The sequence below is a fragment of the Halichoeres trimaculatus genome, unplaced genomic scaffold, assembly GCF_033239565.1.
Source record: "Halichoeres trimaculatus isolate MK-OKI-2021-1 unplaced genomic scaffold, fHalTri1.1 fHalTri1_scaffold_3, whole genome shotgun sequence".
Classification (NCBI taxonomy): domain Eukaryota; kingdom Metazoa; phylum Chordata; class Actinopteri; order Labriformes; family Labridae; genus Halichoeres; species Halichoeres trimaculatus.
In genome coordinates this window covers 2,168,623-2,187,928 of record NW_027437181.1, presented here as the reverse complement: position 1 = coordinate 2,187,928, position 19,306 = coordinate 2,168,623, and the positions used below count along the sequence as shown (strand labels likewise).

Genomic DNA, 19,306 nt, shown 5'->3' with positions numbered 1-19,306 from the left:
AATGGAGATCAGACCTTCTTCTGAACTCTAGTTTTCTTTCTTCAAGGCAACTTTCTCCCAGATCCAACGAGGTAAGGTATTTATCAACAGTTAGGAAGAGCTACGCTTTGAAACATGACAACAAGCTAACTTTGTCCGTTTGTACCGTAGTTTAGTAGACAGCTACATGTAGCGCTTCTGCTCTGAGATATGTTCCTAATGTTTAAGCCTTGAGCCTGTGTTGTAGCTTTTAGCTTGTGTTTTAGACTTTAGCGAATGTTTTGGCCTTTACTTATGTTTTAACCTTAAGCTCGGACAACAAGCAAACGCTGTCAGTTTGTACCATAGTTTAGTAGCTGGCTATATGTAGCACTTCTGCTCTGAGATATGTTCAGGATGTTTAAGCCTTAAATCCATGTATTAGCCTTCAGCCAAGTTTTTGTATTAAGCCTGTGTTTTAGCCGTTAGCCTGTGTTTTAGCCTTTAGCCTGTGTTTTAGCTTTAAGGTTGTGTTGCAGCCTTAAGCATGTGTTTTAGCCTTTAGCCCGAGTTTTATCTTTTAGCTTGTGTATGAGCCTCAAGCACATGTTATAGTCTTTAACCTATGTTTTAGCTTTTAGCCATTTTTGTAGCCTTTAGCTTGTGATTTAGCCTTAAGCATGTGTTTGAGCCTCTAGCATGGGTTTAAGCCTTTAGCCTTTAGCCCATGTTTTATTCTTGAGGTAGTGTTTTAGCCTTTAGCCTGTGTTTTAGCCTTGAAGCTTGTGTTGTAGCCTTTAGCTTGTGTAAGCCTTTAGCCTGTGTTTTAGTCTTCAGCCCATGTTTTATTCTTAAACTAGTATTTAAGCCTTTAGTTGGTGTTTTCACCCTTTCACTCAGTGTTTTAGCCATCAGCCCATGTTTTTTAACCTTGAGCTTGTGTTTTAGCCTTGAGTAGTTTTAAAGCATTTAGCTTTTCTTTTCGCTCTTTCACTTCTGTTTTAGCCTTAAGCTGGTGCTGCAGCCTTTAGCTTGTGTTTTTGTCCTTTAACCCTTGTTCTAGCCATTAGGTCCTTTTTTAGCATTTAGCCTTTGTTTTAACCTTTAACTAGTATTGAAGCCTTCAGCATGTGTTTTATCCTTTAGCTCGTGTTTTAGCCTGTAGTTTGTGCTCTATCTCTCCTGTTTCTCTTTCTTCTGCTCTTCTGTCCTTTTTCTGTCGGACAGTTAGGCTCCAGTGTCCACCATCACTACAAAATTAATCACAGAAATCGTTTTCAGCAGAGAAAAACACAGATCTCTCTTCGCTCTGCTAAACTTCATCAGCGGGCGTGGTGTTGTCATAGAGACTCAGACGTGCCATAAATCAATCTGGTCCTGCTCGACCTTGTTGGGAAGCTACGAAGTAGCATTTAGGAATACCTTGAAATCTGTAATATTGGTGCTGATAATAAATGTATTTTAAAGTGTGGATTATGATCAGGCAGATACCTTTAAGTTTTTTTCAAAATCCCTGAAAAACTCCTCACAGCCCCCTTTAAATTAATCAGCATCCAAATCTGTGAAACCAAACAAAAAGCTGACACTATGAGAAGTCCCACTCACATGGTTAACACCCTGGATAATTGTGCTGGGACTGGAGCTTGCAGTCGTGCTGGAGCTTGAGCGGAGAGGCTGTCCATCTGAAGGCTCAGCTGGTCCGTCCCCACTGAGTGGACCAGAGTCAGTTCCTTCCCTGAACTCTTCAAAGTCCTGAAACTCAACCTCGCTTGCATCTCCCAGTGCAGCGTGGGTAGGCGGGTCCAAACCTGAGATAATAAGGTAAAAACTACTGAGGGAAAGGGGAACGGTGAATGTGCTCAATGCGTAGACTGTGATGGATGTAGGAACGTACTCGGCGTGTCTCCCTGGATGTCACCTTGGATCATCTCACTCACAAGGTCTCCCAGTGAGGAGTAGGATGAGCTGGAGTCATCGTACGCCTCACTGTCACTACCACTGGGGTAAATACATGAAGAAAACAAAAAGGTAAACAAATGTCGAACAGGAAGTGTTTGCATTAAATGTTTTTGTTCTTTCCCACCTGTCCGTGGGGTCAGACTCGTTGCCTTCGTCCTCCAGGGGACCAGCCATGGCTTCGACCAGCTGAGAGCTCCCGTCGTACACTCTGTAGACCACAGGCTGCAGCTGGTGAGCGTACCACTTCGGCTTGTCTCCGATCAACGAGGGGTCAAACACATCTAGAGCAGAAATGTGGGTCACAATGTTCACAAAACATACCTTAACACCTTTTATGTATCAACATGATACAGACTGTTATGGATGTTCCCACAATTTATTCTCCCTTTATCACTTTTATTTGACCTTCTCTTTCATAATTGAAAACAGCCTCAAACATAAATCTGTGCTCACTTTTACCGACGTATTGTTGCTTCAGTATTTTTACTGCTGTTCACAGGATGCTAATTTTCCTAAATTCAGTAGAAAGTTTGGCTGTAAAAAACATACGACCTGCTCCTGCCAGCCATGATAGTGTTTGTGTGATTTCTGTGAATGCTAATGCTTCAAAGCAAAAGTAATAAGTTGATACTTTGAAGAGGCTAACAAATTATAGTCTAAATTTGTATTTGATGAAATACTGAAAGCTATTTTACTGATATTTGATGTTTTAGCCTTTAGCTCGTGTTTTAGCCTAAAGATCTGTCTTTTGGGCTTTACCTTATTTAAAAGAATTTGGCTCATGTTTTAGTGTTTAGTTTGTTTTAGCATTGAGCCTACATTTAAGCCATTAGCTCATGTTTCAGCCTTTAGCTCTCGTTTAAGTCTTTAGCTTGTATTTTAGCCTTTAGCTCATGTTTCAGCCTTTAGCTCTCGTTTAAGTCTTTAGCTTGTATTTTAGCCTTTAGCTCATGTTTCAGCCTTTAGCTCTTGTTTGAGGCTTAAGCTTGTATTTTAGCCTTTAGCTCATGTTTCAGCCTTTAGCTCTTGTTTGAGGCTTAAGCTTGTATTTTAGCCTATAGCTCATGTTTTAGCCTTTAGCTCATATTTAAGCCTTTTCTTCATGTTGAAGCCTTTAGCTCTCCTTTTAGCCTTAAGCCTAGGATTTAGCCTTAAGCTGTCTTATTAGCCTTTAGCTTGTTTTTCAGCCTACAGTCTGTCTTTTAGCCTTTACCTAATTTAAAAGCCTTTGGCTCATGTTTTAGCCTAATAGCTAAGCTAATATTGAAGCCTTTTTCTCGTGTTTTAGCGATTAGCTCTGTGACAGCCATTAGTATGTGTCTTAGCCTTTAGCTTATGTCTTTTAAGCCTTTAGCTTATGTTTTAGCATTTTGCCTACTTTAAGGCCTGTAGCCCATGTTTTAGCCTTTGGCTTGAGTTTAAGTCTTGGGCTTGTGTTTTAGCCTTTAGCTTGTCTTTAAGCCTTTAGCCTATGTTTCAGCTTCTAGCTATTTTTTAAGCTTTAGCTTTTATCTTAGCCTTTAGCTCATTTTGCAGCCTTTAGCTCATCTTTCAGCCTTTAGCCTATGTTTAAGCTTCCAACTATTTCTAAAGCTTTTAGCTTGTGTTTTAGCCTTTGGCTTAAGTTTAAGTCTTCAGCTTGTGTTTTATCCTTTAGCTCCTCTTTCAGCCTTTAGCTCATCTTTCAGCCTTAAGCTCTTGTTTCAGCCTTTAGCTCTTATTTTAGCCTTTAGCTTGTCTTTCAGCCTTTAGCCTATGTTTAAGCCTCTAGCTATTGCTTAAGCTTTCAGCTTGTGTTTTAGCCTTTAGCTCTCTTAATAGCCTTTACCTCTCATTTTAACCATTAGCTCATATTTTAGCCTTCCTAAAACTGTATTTACTGAAGCTTTTTCTCTGATATTTGGGAGTCTTACTGTTGTGTATCCTCTGAAAAGCGAGGTTTGAAGGGTTTAGAGCCCATTCCCCGTAGAACTCCACCGCCTGGGTGTGAGACAGTTTGTCAGCAAAGCCAGAGCGCCGTGGCCTCGACGCCAGGAAGGAGGTGGACTGGAAAGCCACCACAGGCCGAGGGAAGAGGCGCAGTGTGCGAGTGTGCATCTGGAACCCCTGGAGGACGTTTGGGGAGTTGAAGAAGCGAACCATGGCGACCCTGGAGAAGAAGAAGAAGAAGAATATAGCTCCTGACCTTTCTTTTTGTTTAATTACCAGTGCATGTCAAACAAGTTATTCTATAAACAAAATAAACAAAAGAACATTTAAAGTCCTGCTACATCTATAGAATTTCAGATGGAATAAGCCAATCTTATGATAGCTTTACGCTACAAATGTCGTTTTTGGTTGCTGTGATTCAGGGAACACTTTTGTTTTGATGAACAGAGTGAAGTTGTGGTCTTCTGTGAAATACACGAAAACAATCCTTCTCATAGTTTAGCATTTGTAAGATCACCATCATCAGTTAATGCATCTGTAACACTTTCAGCAACAGGAAATCAATACTTCTCACTGGCTCTCTGATTCTTGGGCCATTTATTTCCCAGCTCCTCAGACTGAAAGAGAGAAACATGAGAAATAAAAACATGTATTGCTTGCCTGGTAGCTACGTCCACAGAATCGACGTCATTGCCATAAATCAGAGGGTTGAACTCCGTGGAGGACGGAGAGGCTTTGTCTCGTCCAGGTGGGAGCAGAGGCAGCTCCTGACCTTCCTGGAACTTCTCCAGGTTCAGAATGGGTTGGGTGTTCAGGCTCATACTGGCCAGGGCCTAGAAAAGATGACGGTGACGACAATTAGAGACATGGAAGTGGAAGACAGAAATCAGGGCGCTGTGATGGAACACTCCCACATTTGGCATCAACATTTCTCTAGAAACTAGCAGAACAATTTTAAAGTGGTTCATCAAATAGAAAACAATAAGCGCCAAAGCTACAATAAAGCTAAACATCCTATATTTTAATAATTATGGATAATACTACCTATTTAAGCAAAAGTATGTGTACCAATAAGATAAGATAAATTACAAATGATAGGTTCCTTGTCCTTAACTGTACATTAACTGTTTTCAAAGTTTTACGTTATTTTTCTAGGGCAGGGGTGTGCAACCTTCAGCTCTGGAGATTTTAATTCTGTGTGGATAGATCCATTTAACTGCCAACGTGCTGGCTTGACAAACACGCTTGATATGTGGCAAAACATTAGCAAAGAAAAATTTGATGAGTTGAGCATAATTATCAAAAAATTGAACATTTTTGAAAATTCTTAAGATTTATTTTTTTGAAACCTTTGAAATTTAAAAAAGCATTTTTTTCTGTTGTTTTTTAAGTTTTGACATTTGGAATATTTTTGCTTTTTTGACATTTTAGCACATTTTTGAATAATCATTTTTTATTTTGCTATTCTTTTTTTGCAATTGATTAACATTTTTTAAAATTTGTAAGTTTTATTTTTTAATAACTTAATATTTCAAATAAGAAATTTTGCAAATTTTACGCAATTTTTGCAGATTTTGAAATTTATAAATTTGATCATTTTTTACATTTTGCAAATCATTGAGATTTATCTTTTACAAAGTTTAAATTTCAAAAAAGAAAGTGCAAGTTTTTTAAATTTAGTGCAATTTTTGCAGTTTTGAAAATTAACGAATTTTTACAATTTAGAAATTAGCAAATTTTGGAAATTTAATTTTTTATTTTTGCTTTTCATTATTCCTGCAATTTGTTAAAATTTAAGCAATTTTTTAAGAATCTGTTTTACAAACTTTCAATATAAATAAAAATGCATTTTTTTTTTTAAGTAAATTTCTATAATTTTGCGCAATTTTGGCATTTTGACAATTAACAAATTTAAGCATTTATGAAATTTAGCAATTCTGTAAGATATAAAGTTTTAAAATCTTTCCAATTTTTCAAAAAAGACATTTTGCAATTTTTTAAATTTTTGTGCAATTTTTGCAGTTTTGAAAATTCAAAGATTTTTAGCATTTTTGAAATTTTAGCAAACTTTTTGGCATTTCATTTTTTTTTTTTGCTTTTTATTATTTTTGCAATTTTTTTCACAATTTTGCAAATTTAACAAAAATAAAAAAAAGTTAGACATCATAAGTCCAATTTCAAAAATTCTGAAATCGCTACTTGCTTTAATTATAATTCACTAGATTTTAACTATGTTTAGAATTTTATAGCCTTTTTGGATTTTAGTGTGAAGATAAAGTGGAGTTTGTGGCTTCAGAATGTTTTGGTTTAAGGTGAGCTAATCAAAACGTCTCTTATGGAAGTGAAGGTTGCAGACCCCTGATCTAGGGGATAGTTAGGTGAATGTTGATGCCGGTGGTGGGTGCGTCATTTCGGAGAGGAGGAGCACAAGGGAAGTAAGTCACTATGCATGGTTTGCCTTGAGGGATCTGCTGCAAACTGGAGTGTCAATGTTTAGCTTAGCATAATGGAACATGTAGTTGCCGGGTCTTGATGAATGTTAACTGTCTCAGGGTGAATTAGCCTCATCATATCTTGATTTGGTTAAAGAGACACTCACTGATGCCAAGATATCGATGCACGCACATTCAGTCATGCTCAAGCCAGAGCTAAGCAGAGTATAAAAACTGGTCCAACATTCAGTGACACTGTTATGCATTTTAATTCAAGTCTGGAAGAGGAGGAGGAGGTAAGTAGTAGTGACGAGCAAAACAATGTGAGAGAAGAAGAAGAAGAAGAAGAAGAAGAAGAAGAAGAAGAAATCCGTGCAGGGGCATTACACATTCCATGGGAGGAGAGATGAGTAACCTTATTTTCAGAGGAGAAGATCTGCTTTTGGGTGATCACGGTCAACCTAACCAGACACTAGGAAGAGAGATGTGAGGAGAGTCACATGAAGGCTTGGGATGAGAACTGTGACTGACACTGGGACAGCACATGATGAAGGGTCACAGCATCAGCCCGTCCCCTTTCTTTCTCTGTCTCCTTTCAACACAACTTCACTTTTATCTCACAGGAAAAGTTTATTTTAGAGCCACTAAACTGTGACTGGAATAGATCTAACACCACTGAGGAAGATGTTGGTCTGCTTGAGCAGTGGCGTCTTTTTTTTTTCTTCTAATTTACTGAAGAAAGGAGAGAAGAGAAGACACACTTTTGGAGGGGTGATGGACAGGAGACAATGGAGGACAGTGAGACACAAAACAAAGCAATAATGTGACCAATAACCAGACTTCACCTAAAGCTGCTAAAGACACATGAAGACCATCCATGGTGACCTACTGGGGCAGTCCAGCGGTTACGATGGAGTGGTCACGACAGAAACAACAACAACAACAGCAGATCTTTTCACAAACAGAGAGAAAATACTTGCACAACCTGTGGCAAAATAAAAACCCTGATGGTAACTTCCTACAGGGGGCTGAAACAACACGATGTCAATAAATCAGTCTCTCTTTTTGGACTGATTTATTTTAATCATCCCGTGCTGAGTGCAAGTATTTTCAGTGACTCTCACATCAGCAGCGTTCTGCTTTGGCATCGCAGGCTTTAAATAATCAGCTGAACCACCTCAAGTGACATTTTATCCCTTCACAGACATCAATATTGTGTGCTTGTTTCCAAATACACAACTGCTAAACTGAGGCTTCGCACACTCCTACACACCAGCCTCTCATCACACTTACGCACACGGGGGAGAGAGCTGCTAATCACACACTGCTGATGAACCGGCTCTGATTCAAGGCATATGGAGCGAACTGTGTGTGCAAAATTATGATCAACCAACGGTCACTAAACAAGCTTTAAAACGTTAAAGGAAAACTGATTGGACAGAGTATCATAAAAATTAAAAAGTAAACTTAACATTGACTTGTCCCTACATTGTTCATGGGCAGTGCTGATATTCAGGTGAGGCCTATTTACAGGTAACTGTTTGACATTTTTAGCTGTGTTTGTAAAAAAAAGCAATAACAAGGCCCTGGTTGCTTCCTGAACCTCCTACAGTAAAGGAATGGATTATTGTAGATTATTATATTGATAATTATATATTATTATTATTATTATTATCATAACCATATTAATAATAATAATAATAATAATAATAATAATAATAATAATAATAATAATAATAATAATAATTATTATTATTATTATTATTATTATTATTATTATTATTACTATATTAATGATAATAATAATTATTATTATCATTTTTATTATTATGAATATTTTTTTTAATTATAATTTTTTTAAATTTATTTTATTTATTTATTTATTTATTGCAAAAAAAGCAATAAAAATATATTCAAACAAAAATAAAATGAAAATAAATAAACAAAAAAAATAATCTATTTGTTTTCTTACTATTAAAGCTCTAATTTTGATAACTGTTTTATTATTTTTATCATAATAATAATAATAATAATAATAATAATAATAAAAACATCTTAATAAAAATAAATATGGGGGTAACTGTTTCTTCTTTTTGTGCTTTTTTTTGTTTATTGTTTTTCTGGGAGGTTTTCATCTGCGTTTAAGTGGTGCTTGGTACATTCCACTAGTACCCTAAGTACTAGTACAATAAGTACAATAAAACTATTTTCAAACATAAAAAAAAAAAATAAATAAATAAATACAAAGAATGAAAAATTAAATTAAATAATAATAATAATAATAATGATTTATTTATTTTCTTACTATTTAGGCTCTATTTATTATTATTATGATTGTTGACTATTTTTTTTTTTAGTAGTAGTAGTAATAATAATAATATAATAATAACAATAGTAATAATTATTAAAATAATAACAATAATAATAAAAATAGCAATAAAAATAATAATTATGACAATAAATATGAGGGTAACTTTTTCTTTTTTTTTGTTTTTGTTTCTGTTTTTTTCTGGGAGGTTTTGCATCCATGTTTAAGTGGTGCTCAGTACATTCCGCTAGCATTCTAAGTGTTCCTTACTAGTCCAATTTTACTTTTGTGTCTCTGATTATAATGAATGTACGCTCATGAAAATGCAATAAAAATATATTTTAACATAAATAAAATAATAATAAAAATAATAATAATAATAATAATAATAATAATAATAATAATAATAATAATAATAGAAACATAATTTGAATTGTTTTTGAATCTGTTTAAAATTACAAAAAAATGTATTTATTAAACCCTAGACCAAATAGACTCACTATGTAAAATCTCTACAGGAAATCTTTGTGGATGATGACACTCAGGAGCACCATGATACTGTTTTGTCTAAGCAAATTGTCCTGTTGTTGTTTTCCGTGTTTTCTTTTTTTCAAATCTTTGTATTTTTCATTAATGTCACAGATTTCTCTTTGAACTGCTTCTGTCTGACTCTAATATATACATATTTTCTCCCCCCGGCTGTATACAATCAGTAAAAACTGAGGACCGCAAAGGGTATGAACACAACTTTTATATCACATTACTCTGTATTAAAAAAAAATTTATCTAACTGAAATAAAAATTGAAATGAAGTCAAAATAAGCTAAAAAAGGAAACTGAAAATAAAGTTTTCTGTCTGAGCTGACTTCATAGTTTGAGACTTAGAGGTGGTGTTGTCTTCAGAGTCAGAAAGTGTGAGGTGTTTCCATGAATCAGAACCTGATTCTCATATTATGTTGGATAACAGGGGAAGTGGGGCGTGTTAGTTACTATCAGCACAGCTTTACTAAAGGTTTGGCTTGGGTCACACAATCCTATGATCTGGTTTTACCTCCAAGAGCTAGAGCATGCAACAAGAACAGAGGAAAAAAAAAACATTTGTTCATGTTAGTGCACCTCAAAACTCATTTCAATGCTTTCACACTCTGCCATACACGATACATACAACTCTGCAGAGGAAGGAAGGCCCTACTCTTCACACTGCTGGGAGAGAAGTTTCATATTTACACATCTAAACCCACTAACAGTCACAGGAGTAAAAATAGCACTGACTGGGTTCCAGAAATTTCTCAGCCCGTTATCCCTCTGGTTTAGTTTGAGCCCGACCCAAGAATCAGAAACTGTTAAACTGTTAAACTGCTGAAAAGCTGCAGAGTAATCGGACGAACCACGTGCATTACCTGTTTCAGATGTTTCTTTAGCTCTCCTCCTTCAGGCTCTGGGAGAGGCGGTAGGAGCTCTGCATTGGTGGGAGCTATAACCTGCAGAAAAAAAACAAGAGTGATTTAGAAAAAGACACACACAGATCTAAAAATAATTTATTCAACATCGTTCATTAGTCATCAAGAAAGCAGACAAAACAGGATCAGAAGAAAGAGCAGGACGCCGGCGTTCTGACCTTGCTGCTGTCAAGGTCCACGAGCCACACATCATCTGGCATTTTGAAATCTGATTTGTAGAGGAAGAAGCTGGCTGGGACGCCTATGATGTAGGGAGTGGGGGCTAGAAGGAGCTGTGGGGAGGAAAAACACATCTGTCAGTCAAGGTCTGCTGCTAAAATAACCGTACAATACAACTTTATTTATCAAGCACTTTAAAAATACACCCCAATGACCAAAGTGCTGTACAGAAAATAAAAAAACTAAATAAAATAAAATACAAAGCAGCTAACATGAGACAAAACAGCACTAAATTCAAAGTACAAAAACAATTCTAAAACAATTTTATACGTAAAATATTTTTAAAAATAATTTCATAGACATGATAGAGAACAATAAAATACATAACTAAATAAATTAATAAAAATAAATAAATAAATAAAATACTTTAATTAAAGAAAATAAGTAATTACATAAGACAAATAGATAGTTAATATAATTAAATAAAACAAATACATAAATAATATAATTAAATAAAACAAATACGTAAATAATATAATTTAATAAAATAAACCATTAAATAAAGTAAAAAAATTAAACAAAATGCAAAGCAGCTAATATGAGACAAAACTGCATTTATGTAAAATGCAAAAACAATTCTAAAACAATAAAAAAATCTAATAAAATAATATAATTAAATAAAATAATTAAATAAGACAAATACTTAAATAATTCAATCAAATAAAATATATTATTAAACAATATAATTAAATAAACACATTTTAGATAGAATAATTAAATAAAATGAAATACAAAATTAAAGAAAGTAAAAAAATGAAACAAAATGCAAAGCAGCCAACATAAGACATAACAGTATTACAAGTAAAATGCAAAAATTATTCTTAAACAATTTTGAACATAAAACATAGTTAAAAGTTAATTTAAAGGCACAATGTAGAACAATAAAAAAACAGAATAAATAACAAAATAAAACAAAGAAATAAAATAAAAATAAATAAATAAAAAACAAAACAAAATCAAATCAAATCAAATCAAATAAAATCAACAATTAATGTGTTAAAGGCCAGAGAAAATAGATGGATTTAAGGAGAGATTTTAAAACAGACAGAGGCCCGTTTAACATGCTGTCATAACTTGTTCTTTAGTTTTGAAGCCACAACAGCAAACACACAATATTCCCTCCTCTTTGACAGATTCCAATGTAACATGAAAAAGGTAGAATTAGTCCAAGAGGATTTTATTACCTGTTCAGCAGAGGCCATGCATGTTGGCAGTAAGGGGATGACGGGGAACATGTACTCCAGCGGGTAGATCATGGCCACGAAAGCCATGACACTCATGGACAGAGCGTTATAATCCCGAGACTGAAGGATGACCTGTGAAGAACGGAAGAGAAAAAGCTGAATCAGTTATTTGTTTTGTCATGTAAAGGTGTGAACGCCTCACTTTTGCCTCAGAGCGGCTCATTCATAATCAGTGATAAGCACAAAGTCCCTGAAAGGAAGTCCCTCAGAAAGCTTTCAGACAGTAATCAGTTCAGCCTGAAGTGATTAAATATCTTTTTGAACCTATTGTCAAACATGAATTGAAGGAATAAAAACGGGTCCGTGGAGTTTTTCAGCCCCACAGAGGAGTAAAGGAGGAGGGGCTCTGAACCTTGGGCACATTATTCAAAGTGTGCCGTCCTGATTTATCCTCCATTAATGCTGAGTCAGAGAAACCGTCCAGGATTTATCCGGCAGTGTGTCGTCTCAGCAGTGTGTCTGAAGCTCAGGTTCAGTCTGGGATAAATGCAAATGAGCCTGGATGTCAGAAAAATGAGGAGCAATTACAGAACACAGCATCAGCACCTGCCAAACAGGGCTTCCTGTGTTTAAGTGTTAGCCGAACATGAAGAGAGATGAAGCGTCTGCACGTTCGGTCGCTCAGATCAGCATGTTCACATCGAGGCGGCGCCAAAGAGAAAACGTCTGAGGAAACAAACAGCTGCACCCCAGAAAAAACACCAACCACAGCTAACACCCTGTGCGCTCCTCACCTTGTGCTCTAACAGGACACAGCTGAGGACCTGCAGACAGGCGTCCACTCCCAGCAGCTCTAGCGGCAGGTGCAGGGGGAAGTCGACCATGGCGAAGCGAGAGTTGTCAGGAAGGGCGAAGGTGAGCGATCGTTTCAGTTCTTGAGGCAAAACTTCCACGTCCACGCGTCTCTGACCCGCCACCGGTACCGGTGACCTCAACAACCTGTAGATCCAGGATTCAATCTCTCGCAGGTCGGCCAGCAGCTGGCTGCCCTTCTCTTCCACCGACAGCGCCCCGGTGAACACTCGCCACATGGTGTCCCTGGGAAGATAAACAGAGAGCACGGTCAGGATTCACAGAGAAATGAGGATTTCTTTTACAGATACGCTTAAAATGTGCAATCGATAATGAATCATTATGAAGTGATAATTGAAAAAGACCCTCAACTATAGATTTCCTCCTAGTTCACTTCCTATCTGAGCCATTCAGAGGTGTCTAATTCAACCAGTGCCTCTGAAAGCAGTGAAGTCTGACAGCTTTGTTCATTTTGAAGAAAGCTCTTTGGCTGTAATTTCAATTCTAGCTCATTTTTCCCAAATCACACATCTCTCTTCAGACCGGCTGGTCCTCATGCTCAGGGAAAATCAAAGGAGTAAATTGTTATTTGTTCTTCTAGAGTTTCTGTGCAAGTGGTACACCAGTTTACAGCTGAATTACTACCACCAAATACACCGTTTCAGAACAGAGGAGGGAGATTTAGAGTAAGTAAGCTATAAAGCTATCATAAATATATAAATTATAGTGTGTATTGACAATAAGCTTAAAGACTCGCTGTTGTGGGAGAATAAACATCATGATGACTGATTTGATTTGACTGATTTATGTGGTGTCCCCCAAGGATCAGTATTTGGTCCCCACCTGTTCATCCTCTAAATGCTACCGACTTCCCTTCCTAAGGCCAAAAACCAGTATCTTGATACTTGTAGTTTATATCACCATACATGATATTTGTCTCGATATTCTGATTTCTCCCCTAAATCACTAAAATGTCAAATCCAAACCCTTTGATGCATAAAATGACATCAGTGATTCATGCAGACATTTTAGTTGGATTTTTAAAATCTAAAATGCAAAAAGGGGAAAACCACAATAAGGCAAAGCTTAGCAAACCTTTTATTTCAACCCAAAATGTATGTAGTAATATATTTCAAGTTCCAGTAAAATAATTAGTTCAAAATTAATTCAACTGTCCGATTATTTTATTTTATTTTTTTATTTATTTTATTTTAATCTATATTGTTTTATATGTTTTTATTTTATTTTATTTCATTTTTATGTTATTTTACATTGTTTTAAATTATATTATATTTTATTACATTACATTATATTGTTTTATATTATGTTATATTATTTTATAATATAATATTATATTATATTATACTATATTTTATTATATAATAAAATATATTTAATTATATTATTCAACTGGCTGGTTATTTTATTTTATTTAATATTAAATTATTTTATATTGTATTTTTTTATTATTATATTATATTATATTTTATATTATATTATATTATATTAAATTATATTATATTATATTATATTATATTATATTATATTATATTATATTATATTATATTACATTATATTACATTATATCATATTATATTATATTATATTATATTATATTATATTATATTATATTATATTATATTATATTAAACTACACTTTGTTAATAACTTGAACTAAAGTTGGAGATGATCAAACCAAACCGTACTGATCTAAACCCGACTGCTTGATGGAAACGGGGCTGATGTTTTCAAACCTTTGGATAGATGATGATGAAGAAGCTAAATCCTCAGATGGGTCTCTTTCACCTAATAGGCGTGATTTTTATTTGGAAATATCTCCCTTTTTCTTGCTTTCAGAGTCCTAAACAATAAGTTTAGTGTGCTCCGTGTGTTTTTCCACATTTGTTGGTAGATAACACATCTCAAGTATTATTTTATGTCTATTCAGTGTTTACATTTGTGGCTCTACATCCAGGTAACTTCCCAAATGAAGACATCAGTGCAAACACTCCATAACATGTGACTTCTACTCCCTCATTTACCTGCCTTTCACCTAGAATAAGTAGGAATAGATAACAAATTAGGCGTTTTCACAGGTACCAACTGAATGCTGTCTGTGGTATCAAACACCGATTCACGTTTTCAACGTTGATACCGTTGAGCACTGATATCAATAGCCAGGTACCAGGCATCAGTACCACATCACACCACCACAAGTGTAAAAGTTTCCCGTCCCTAAATATAAGTTATATCAGTCAATTAATTAATTGGTATCACTATATTATAAATAAAAAATCATTTACCAACCCTGTGTTTCTCTTGACAGATAGGACGCTCTGATCTCAGTCAGTAAATTTCAGGCAGTTATTTTAGAGTTTAAACAAGTTTAAATTAAATCAGTTGCTCATTTCATTGCTGGAGACAGCTGCCATGAGGCCTCTGCGAACGCTCGGAGCAATCACTAACATGACGGGCAAATGAAATCAAAAACACAGGAGAGCCTCTCAAGCTACTGCTGTAATATTGATTTGAAAGGCCTCCACTCCTCACACACAGGGCGCCTCTAAACCACTTCTGGAGAGCAGACTCAGTGTGAATGTATCAGGGAGGGAGATAAATCATTAGTCCTTTGAAGCCCTCCCACCTACTGCAGCTGCTACCCCAAGGCAGCCACAGACCTCAATCTGTCAGAGCGCCACAGCACAAAGCGCTCGCAGCCATTATGCAACGGCTCCTTCTCTGTCACCGCCAAGACCACATTTCAACCAACCACGTCAGGGGAGAGCTGTCCGGTCAGAGCGGCCTTTGGCGTCGATGGCCATTTCAAGGTTGGGAGAGAAACTGGCGCTTAACTCTGATAGGACATGGAGGAAAGTGAATCAGAGGATTCTACAATCCCTGAAGTGATGAGGGGAAAAGCTCCACCGCTATTTATAGACGACTGTGGAGGAAACATGCACTTTGGGTGACTGGCAATCACACTGGAAACCAGCCAGAGTGAAGTGACAGGCTGATTAACACCCCACTCCAAAGTCCTCATCCAGTGTTTGTGGTGACAGGAGAGCAGCAAATACTCCTGCATCACAACATAATGAAGCAGGGAGATTTAGTGCTCAGCTCAGGCGCTCAAACTGACGGTTTGCAACTACACGTTCAACATGATTAATCCTTTAGAGGAGTAAAACACTTGGCTCAAAGCCCTTTCCTATAATGGATTTACATCAGCTGGTGATCAGGGGTACATTTCAAGTTCATGGGGTAAACATATCAATTTTTAGGGATACACCAATATGAAAATTTAGGCTGATTAATATATTAATATTGTTGTTATGGTCGATAACCAACATACAACAGCGTATTAGGGCCACTACATAATTAAAATAAATTTTCGAGAAAAAAACTCCAAATTGTCGAGTTTCTAAAGTCGCAAATTTACGATTTCAGAAACTCAAAAATTTGCAAGTTCATAAAGTGGGAAAATTACGACTTGATAAACTATTATTGCAAGTTAATAAATTCACAAATTTACAACCTTGTAAATTCATAAATTTACAGGTTTATTTATTTATTTATTATTATTATTATTATGATCATTTTTTAAAATGTAAATTAAAAAAATAAAATAAAATAAAACCAAAAATTTACTTGTTTATGAAGTCACAAGTCCCGGATGTTAGTTGATGCACGGGGGACGCCACACTTGACAGATGCAGATGTGATAAGCTGAACAAAGCTAAGCTGAAAAAAAAACAAACTAAAAAAAAAATAAACTTGTCCATTTTTAGGGATACACCAATATGAAAATTTAGGCTGATACTGATATCCAATATCAATATCGTTGTTATGGCCGATAACTGACATAGGACGCCGTATTGAGGCCACCACAGAAGTTAGATAAATAAATAAATTCATTTAATACACTGGGTTAACAGGTTCATCATTTATTTAGCAAAAAATGCAAATCATGTGTTTGTGCTGTCTGATTTCTCAAATGTCAAGTTTGTGCTTCAAAATTAACATCAGAATACATGTTTGTGTTTATTATTTTCAGCATTATTTGTTCAAATTTATCATAAAACTATTTAAATAATTAATTTAGATAAAATAATTCACTTTGTGTGTCTGAGAAACAAGGTTATAATAGTTAACTAAAACGAAACTAAAAACGAAAACAAAAATTAAAAATACATTACAGTTAACTCAAACTATTAAAAACTAGAAGAGAAAACAAAAACGATAAGTAAACTAAAACTGTGTCTTGTGTTCACAAAACTACCTGAAACTAACTAAAATGATAGAGAAAATTCCCTTTGTTATAGTATTAAACAAAATTAATAGCCTTTAGGATTTAAATCAATCCGACACATTTTCCCAACCAATTTTACGACAGTTTTCGGCAGTTGTCAGCGCCATACGGCACCGTCATAGCGACGTACTGGGACGTGCTTGTTTCCTGCACTGACTGGCTGTGCTCTGTGCTGCACCCAAACATAATGGAGCAATGAATCAGAGCATCTGTAATAGTTTCGTGTGAGTCTGACTTTATTGTTACAGAGTCCAAGTTTCTAATTATTTAAGCTCATATTATATTGTTTTATATTATTTATGTATATATAATTTTTAAATAAATTTATGTAAACATTACTTTTATATAAATTTATGTTTATATTTTTATATATAGTTTATATTATTTTTATTTAATTTAAGTAAAAAAATATATATAAATTTAAGTTTATTTTTTTAAATATAGTTTATATTATTTTTATTTAATTTATGTAAACATTATTTTTATAAAATTTATGTTTATATTTTTTATATATAGTTTATATTATTTTTATTTAATTTATGTAAACATTATTTGTATATAATTTATGTAAACATTATTTTTAAATAATTTATGTTTACATTTTTTATAAATAGTTAATATTATTTTCTTGTGTTTAAGGCAGCAGCCAACAGTTCAGTATCAGCATTGACTGAGCAGTGAGCACTATGTTGGACTGGAAAATAAACTGTATTACAAAATATTTATGCTGAACTTTTTGAATCCTGCACCTGGTTAATGAGGTATGAAAAACTAAAACTAAACTGAAACGAAACTAAAACTAAGCCTTGTTGCAAAATCAAAACGGAATAAAAACTAGAATGCCCGCTCTTAAACTAATTTAAACTAAACTGTGATGGGAAAAACAATGTCAAAACTAACTAAAACTAAACTACAATGATAAATTCAAGACTATTATAACCTTGCTGAGAAATCTGTGTCAACCCTATAAATCAGCAATGGTTTGCTCCAAAGTCACATGACCCAAATCAGCTGAGGTCCCATCCTTTTTGGTGTGAACCTTGAAGAAAGTGTGTCATGTTTCAGCTCCTCCTCATCAATATTTCATCAGAATGATTGTCTGTACATGGGGCGCATTAACTGTTCATCAACTGCTCATCTTCGAGCATCGTCAAGCTGTGTGTTTCATGTCTCCTCACATAAGCGGTATTAATCTCAGAAACTGCCTCCACTCTGATCCCTCAGAAATGAAACTGTGGATATATTCGTGTGGACGATATTTGCCATCAAGGCGGAGTGCGATGGCATAAAAACATACTGTGAAAACATGACATAAGCTGCAGATGGCCTGCAGCCTGCATGTAGCCACAGACAAAAGCTGGTATTGACTCCGCCACACAAACATACACAGAGCAGGTGGACAATGAGCAGAGCAGATGGAGGGATGAAGCTGAAACATGGACTGACAAACACACATTTATTCTCTTACTGTGAAACAATTCACATCTGAGCTTTGAATGCTTCAGGAAAAAATATTTAAACATATGAATATCCTGTTTGTGCAGTTACATTTATTAAAATCAACCTCGTTTTAAAGGATGAATTAGATGAAAGTTTCTGATTTATTACATTTTATGAGACTGAACACAATCAGATCCACCCCCGTCGGAGGAGGGGATGATTCATCCTCTTTGTTGACTGTACTGTGTGAAAATGCTTTGTTGTTGGATGAGCCGTTTAGCAAAGGACTTAAAATCATGGAGAGCAGCTAAAGGATGCAATGACAGGCCAAGACTTACGTTTAAGAGCAAACAAACACCTTCTTTTTTAATCTAGCTTTAACTGGACTACAGTACTACGACTAGTAATAACCAACTGATCTTATCTGATTATATTTTTTCATTAAGTATGTTATAAGACTCTTCTCACTAACAGCTCTTATCTATTGTCTCTGTTCTCCTGTGAAGCGCTTTGGGCTGCGTGTTTAACTGTATGAAAATCCCCGTTTCCACCAAGCTGTTCAGTCCGGTTCGTCTTGGCATGTTGTTGTTCTTTGTAACAAAGAGACACAATCACAAAGAGGACAAATTGCTGGATGTCTTCAGCCCTGCTCTTTGTTTAACGTGTCGTTTTTCTTGATTTTCTTTGCTGGTTGTGTTTTTCTTTTAAGTTGGGTAGAGGAGTACACTGTGTTGCATCGCTATGGCCTCACATTATTATGTAACTCAGTGGTCCCGTGGACCAGAACCGGTCCGTGGGTCAATTGGTACTGGGCCGCACATAAAAAATACTCAACTTGGATTATTTTGGTTTGATTCATTATCTAAGTATTCTCTCAGTGATACCCGTCTATGACTCATTCTTGATGCCAAACCCCCACAAAATGGACAAAAACAAACATCTTTGGAAAGTTTCTTTAGGCAGGGGATTAAAAAAAAAAGAAACAGTGAGGAGACAAAAGAAGAGCCAGTCTGTGAAAATATTGTCTGACATTAAACCGGCAAATAAGTTGGGGACCACTGATGTAACTGATGCAGCTATCAGCACGAGGCTGTGGAAATGCAAACAGGACCAGGCTTTACTGAGCCAAACCGAACTGATTCAAACTAGCGCTGCACGATTATCACAATCGCAATCACAATGTCAGCACATGCAATTACATAACCGCAAAAGAGTTGCGATTGTGCAATTATTTTTAAAAAGTGTAAAAAAATGAGCGT

At 35.3% G+C, this 19,306-nt stretch overlaps 1 protein-coding gene across 22 annotated transcripts in view; it reads right to left on the bottom strand.

Annotated features, from left to right (window-relative positions):
• madd (MAP-kinase activating death domain) overlaps positions 1–19,306 on the bottom strand; it is an 83,542-nt gene that overhangs the window by 48,126 nt on the left and 16,110 nt on the right. For 11 of the 22 annotated variants that reach the window (XM_074665759.1, XM_074665756.1, XM_074665752.1 and 8 more), the window contains exons 4-13: positions 12,244–12,547; positions 11,450–11,581; positions 10,205–10,318; positions 9,987–10,067; positions 6,694–6,750; positions 4,507–4,679; positions 3,831–4,066; positions 2,042–2,198; positions 1,853–1,956; positions 1,564–1,766 (exon numbers count right to left, since the gene is read on the bottom strand). In XM_074665759.1, coding sequence (XP_074521860.1) covers positions 1,564–1,766; positions 1,853–1,956; positions 2,042–2,198; positions 3,831–4,066; positions 4,507–4,679; positions 6,694–6,750; positions 9,987–10,067; positions 10,205–10,318; positions 11,450–11,581; positions 12,244–12,547 — 1,561 coding nt within the window. The remainder of the gene's footprint in view (positions 1–1,563; positions 1,767–1,852; positions 1,957–2,041; positions 2,199–3,830; positions 4,067–4,506; positions 4,680–6,693; positions 6,751–9,986; positions 10,068–10,204; positions 10,319–11,449; positions 11,582–12,243; positions 12,548–19,306) is intronic. The other 11 variants (XM_074665758.1, XM_074665763.1, XM_074665762.1 and 8 more) reach the window with 1 other exon arrangement.